Here is a 6,530-nt window from a genome sequence, read left to right as displayed (position 1 = left end):
AATTACGTGAGCGCTCACCTTATTTAACGGTTATGAATTTTTCTTTATAACAAACTAATATGTAATAATTTTTTAACTATTTACTGTACAAAAGTATTTGTATTATCTAAAATAAAAATAGTTAAAGATTAATTTAAAATATCACTCAAAATTTAATTTAATTTTATCACATATCTTATTTTTTATTACTTTTACTTAACTTGTTCTTTCAAACTAAAAAAAAAAGTATTAATAAAGGCCAATAATTTTATTTTATATTGACCAATATTTTTAATCAATAATTTAATATCCTTAGTCTATCGTTTTAACAATATATTATTAGTCTATACTCTTTACTCTATACTTTTAAATATAATTGATTAACTGCTGATGATAAACAAGAAATTCTATTCGTATTCTAGCATTATTCAAACAACAATACTAACAAAAGTATTTATTTAATAACACCTGTGAAAATGAAAATGATCAAGGCAAGTCACCTGGTTTTATGTTGTAAATTTGATGTGAAAATGACTACTACTTATAACTAAAGATTAACGAGAATCAGTTTGGGACAATTTTTAATATATAGTTAATGGTGGTTGATTATTAGATTAATCAAGGACAAAAAATAAAAGATAAGTTTTGTAATAAGTTGGAACTGAATCTCCTAAGTGCCAGCAATACTGTACTAGGCACATCTCACCCAAGTTGGTGGAACAAATTGCAACACGACAAATTAAGAGCCCTATATTGGTCATTTCAACTACCGCAGCTGGAACAGCAATGTACCAGTCACATGAGAATATTTTCTCTTATATAAAGGGAGAGTCGAATCTCCCCTTCATCATTCGGTATAAGTCTTCATCTTTAAACTTCCAAGTACCTTCAATGTTCCTTCTACCTAACTCTCTTATTCAATAGTCTCGTTAATTTCAACTATATAATCAAGGAATTGTATTATATTTCTTCCTCTCTCGTTTCGTTCAATTCCGTTCCACCAATAATCTCTGCATATTTTAATTTTTTCTCTTTGAATTCAGTTACTAAAATAAAATAATAATGGCGGAGGAGGAGGTGAAGGAAAGAAATTTCAGATCGGGAACTGTTCTTTTGAGCAACTCCGATGCGATTCTGAAACCGCCATTGCCTCCTCATCAAGCTTCTACTTTGTTGATACACATTGATAATATTAATAATGAACATCAAAATCAACATCATCGTCGTCACTCTTCTTCTTCTTCCCAAATTTACCCTACTAATTCCGAATTCGAGGATGAACCTTCCTCTGGCCTTTCACAGCAGCAGGGTCCGAAAGATGAGTGGCTTCCAATCACGGAATCAAGAAATGGAAATGCATATTTTGCAGCGTTTCATGTTCTCAATTCAAATATTGGATTTCAGGCTCTCATGCTTCCCGTTGCATTCGCCACTCTTGGTTGGTACGTACCTTAATTTTTTTTTTTTCATATTATTGGATCTAATCTAATTAAATTCATTATTAATTTGAATAAAAATAATCTCATCCAACAAATTTTATTTGTTTATGGATGAATTTGCTTAAATCTAACAAATTTCACCTAACTTCCCTTGGTCGTCTCGTTCTATGAATAATTTACTGCTTGGAGTTATATATGTGCATGTGTATGAAATATGATATATTATATGTCAGATTAATATAATTTTAATTCTCCGTATAATAATACGATATTATTATTATTTTTATTGACTAGTATTAGAAAGTACAAAAGGTCTTTATACATGAAGAGTAGCTAGTAGAAGTAGCAGAGTGAGATACGAAAACCATGACAACAATGCATGTGATACACGCACGTATACGTACATGTGTGTATGTGAATGTGATGGGAAAGAGAGAACAAAAAGAGGTAGGGCAAAATAAAAAGTCATAGGCCTAAATTAAAGCAAAAGCAATGCATCTGGAAAAAAGATGAAATATCTTGAAGAAAAAATTAAATATAGAAAAGTCTTTGACAGACTTTTATAACTACTACTCACACAATCTAGTAGTTGATTGATCAAACAATAATGACTATAATTTATTATCATGATGTATACTTAAAAAACTAATCACTAAATTAGTTATTTATATAAAATAAATTTTTAAAATATATAAAATAATATATATATTTATATATAAATATATAATAACTAATTGTGTATATATATATATATATTATTTTTATTTAATATATTGATTCATTTAATTATTTTTTTTAAGTCTTTTTTAATGTATATCTGTATGACTATTCGACGAGAGAAATAATAATAATAATGATAATAATAATAATAATAATGATAATAATAATAATAATATAGCTAAAAATATCATATACAATAATGCAAATGGCTGATCGTTTGGTCTACATCTTTCACTTTCTATATATGTGGAATATAATTCACCAGAATTTATCATCATTACTCTTCTATATATATAGTTCTATATATATACTTACATAATTTATAATCAAAAAGAAAAAAAGAAATATAATATAATAGCACATGCATACATTTCCAGTACAGTATACTATTATTGTTATTGGACAAATTCCACAATAATGGAATAATAATTTGCGGAATATAAATTAATGAATAATGAAATGGAAATAATTGCAGGGCATGGGGTAGTGTATGTTTGTCTCTGGCATTTATTTGGCAGCTATACACCATATTTCTCCTTGTTGAGCTTCATGAATCAGTTCCTGGAATTCGGCACAGCAGATTCCTTGTTCTCGCTATGGCTGCTTTTGGTACAGCAATAACACAAACTTCCACTTTTATTATTCTACTAATTAAGCTAAGCTTGTTTCAAAAAGAAAAAATATGCTACCTCAACACGCTAATTAGATGATGGTCTTAATTAAGTAAAATTATTATTTATGATAAAATATTTTTTTTTTGTTTTAAATTTTACAACCCACTTTAGTCATATACAGTAAGAAGGCACTTTTTATCATTTACTTGGATTATACTCTTTATATATTTTAAAAGATTTTGTTAACAAATATCTTAATACTATAGTTAAAAAATTATTTTCTTTAAATTAGTACATATTATATTAAATATATAATTTTTTAATATACTTTTAAACTAATATCATTCCGAAACTCATCAACTAACATATTTTTAATTTTAATATGAATTCTAGAATCTTACCAAGAACAAATTAAGTAGTGGTATGATAGTGGATGTATTCCATTATATTTTTTTTCCACCTTAACTACATATATACTATATATTTTGTTCTCGCATACATCATATGGTAGTAAATATATTCTGAATGTGTTCCATTATTAATTTTCTTTTTCCAATATAAAATTTGAAAATACTTGTTTTGAAAGTGCTATCTCATCAATTATAGGATGGCATGCACCAAAATTTTCTATATATGCCAGCCACTACACATGATACATCACTTCTACTTTCACTTAGCTTATTGATATGTGGTCTACTTTATATATAGTTTTTGTCCATTTTTTAACAGAGCCCCACTGGGTCATCTAGAAATTAAACACCTCATTACCTTTAATTTATATATAGCCCATATAAATATTTTCAACTTGATTTGATGCTAACATTTGGAGAAGATAACATACTTTAACTCATGTTGAAGTAGCCTTTAACAGCACTACATACACCTATTATATTATTCCAAGAAATCAATTTTCACATGTTGAATAAAATAATTTTACATAAATATTTAATTATTTTATAAAAATACAACAATTCGTATTATTTTTTTTTTATTAGTTTAAACTTTTGAGATAAGGGTTCCATCTTCCATGACATAATATCAGAGTTGCGACTTCTTATCAGTTTAAACTTTTAAGAAAATTGGTATCATGACATGTTTATTGCTACATGTAACTAATTTTAAAATTTATCATTTAAAAAATAATCTACATATATAAATTTAATTAAATAATTATATAAAACTTTTTATACGAGTATATCAAAATTAAAACTCTTAATTTAAGTAAAACTTATTTATAATATTTATAACATGTGCTGTACTTTGAATAATTATAATTTTTTTGGCATGTTCTTTAAAAGAGTGGATTTTTCTAACACAAACCTAACCTATGTTATATAAATGTTAGGTAAGAAACTAGGGAAGGTAGCAGCACTATTTCCGGTGAGTTACCTCTCCGGAGGAACGTGCGTAATCTTAATTATCACCGGTGGTGGAACCCTAGACCTACTATTCAAGACACTTTGTGAAAAGGATAATTGTACTCTCCACTCACTAACTGGAGTTCAGTGGTATTTGATCTTTACTTGCATAGCCATTCTCATAGCTCAGTTGCCAAACCTCAATTCAATGGCTGCTGTTTCCGCCGTCGGCTCCGTCGCCGCCATCGCCTATTGCACACTCTTTTGGGCCATCTCCGTCAAGACGGGTAAGCCCAATGATGACGTGTCCTATAGTACAACGATGCATGGAAGTAACGTGGCTAAGGCTAATGACGTTATGAATTCCATTGGAATCATTTTGCTTGCTTTCCGGGGCCATAATCTTATACTCGAAATACAGGTGAGTCATTAATTATATTTGAGCTTCTAATCAGACAAAAAAAAAATGACACAAAAAGAAATTGTTTATAATTATTTACACAAAAATATATTTATAAAATGATATAGTTAAGATTATGATTTTGAAAATTAGATAACCAATTGATTTAATTGGATTCATTAAAAATTAGTTACTAGACCAAGTTAGTTCAAGATAAAAATGAATTTATAATGAATTAAAAAAAGAAAAATATCAGAAAGTCATCAAAATTTATTATTTTTGGTCATCAATACTTAAAAATGTGGATCAAAATATATTGTTATTAAGTTATTAAACTAAAAGAATTAGATTAATAGTTAAAAATGATGGCCACAAATAATAAATTTTAATAATTTTTAGTATTATTTAAAAAAAAAAACCTTTTGAAAAATTAATTAATCGATTAAATCAGTCAAATTTTTTAACTGTAAATTAGTTTAATAAAATAAAAAATTCATTTTCAAATAAAAATATATTATTTTATTATATTTAATTAGTTCAACACCTATTAAACCTTAAATTTTTTAATTTTAAATTTTATTAATCTAATATTCAGCTTGATTTTCAAAATTTTAATTAAGATTCCATAAATAATTTATAATATTTGTCTAAACTGATATATCTCTGTATTTTCACATGTGGGTAGAGAGACTCTATAATCAAATTAGATTGACATTTATGTATCTATGGTTACACAGGGAACGCTTCCATCAGATTCGAAAGAGAAATCCAACGTAAAAATGCGTAGAGGAGTGATCATTTCGTACGCAATAATTGCCATGTGCGTTTATCCCCTGGCTCTTCCCGGATTTTGGGCTTACGGAAACCAGGCAAGAATTTTAACTTCACTAATAATTTGCATCTATGTATATATATATATTGATTCATTACCTCTATTAGTTTGACAAACTTAATGTATGTATGTTCCTTTGTTGCAGATTGAAAAAGACGGGCTATTAACTTCGTTTGCACACATGCACGCTCATCAAGTGACGAAGTTCACAATAGGAGCAATGTACTTTTTGGTAATTCTACATTGCCTGAGCAGCTACCAAGTGTATGCGATGCCATTTTTTGACAACATTGAATTCAAAATCACAGCCAGAAAGAACAACAAGTGTCCAAGGTGGGTCAGAACATGCATTCGTCTTTTCTTTGGAGGATTAACCTTCTTTGTAGCCGTGGCGTTCCCCTTCCTACCATCACTGTCACTTCTTCTTGGTGGAATCGCATTCGTGCCAGTGTCTTATGCATACCCATGTTTCATGTGGGTGGCCATTAAGAAACCTCGTACGAGAAGCTTCGCTTGGTGCTTCAATGTTGTTCTTGGTTGCTTAGGAATGCTCATTGCTGCTCTTTTGATAGCTTCGGCTTTGAAGACTCTAATTGATAAACGTCTCAATGCCAATTTCTTCAAACCGTAATTAATAACATGAACCGATTTAATTAATTAATTAATTAAACTAGCAGAATTAAGTTAAGTCATTGAAGGTTAATTGTTAATTAATTAATAACCAAAATATAGCTTGTCCATTGTTATTATTCACTGGTTTTTCAAATGAAAGAAGAATCGCGTTACAGAGCAGACTTTAGATCATTTTTGATGTCCGTGTGTACACAAAAATGCAATTCTGACTTCTGAGTATGTAAATATATTAAAGTTTGAATAGCTGTTTGTAGTGCTATTCAATCTATCAGAATGTCAAAATTATTTTGAAATGGAGTTATATATGATACACCATTCCTCTGTTGTAGTGGGATATGGACGACTCGTGAAGTAGCATTTTTATTTTTAAATATAGATATATATGTTTTCTATGATACAAAACAAAAGATTAAACATAGTTTAGCGAATAAAAAAATTGTGTATAAACATTCTTTATAAGTTCGATTTTTATTTTAGCCATTTTAAAATTATTTGTGAAGGTGTGATGAACACATACAGTTCGATCAACTCGATTCGAACCAGTTCGCTCGCACT

General features: G+C 28.5%; 1 protein-coding gene across 1 annotated transcript; it reads left to right on the top strand.

Moving 5' to 3' along the window:
* The first annotated feature begins 825 nt into the window (after positions 1 to 825).
* Positions 826 to 6,290, top strand: LOC107629584 (lysine histidine transporter-like 8). The gene is made up of 5 exons (XM_088506544.1): positions 826 to 1,421; positions 2,614 to 2,747; positions 4,098 to 4,531; positions 5,248 to 5,379; positions 5,488 to 6,290. Exons 1-5 carry the CDS (start codon positions 1,042 to 1,044, stop codon positions 5,971 to 5,973), a joined length of 1,566 nt encoding a protein of 521 aa, XP_088362670.1. The 5' UTR covers positions 826 to 1,041; the 3' UTR covers positions 5,974 to 6,290.
* Positions 6,291 to 6,530: the final 240 nt, after the last annotated feature.

This window comes from Arachis ipaensis, chromosome B3 (assembly GCF_059453495.1).
Source record: "Arachis ipaensis isolate K30076 ecotype BB chromosome B3, ASM5945349v1, whole genome shotgun sequence".
NCBI classification, from domain to species: domain Eukaryota; kingdom Viridiplantae; phylum Streptophyta; class Magnoliopsida; order Fabales; family Fabaceae; genus Arachis; species Arachis ipaensis.
Note: the sequence above shows the minus strand (reverse complement) of the source record. Positions and strands in the feature narration are given on the sequence as shown.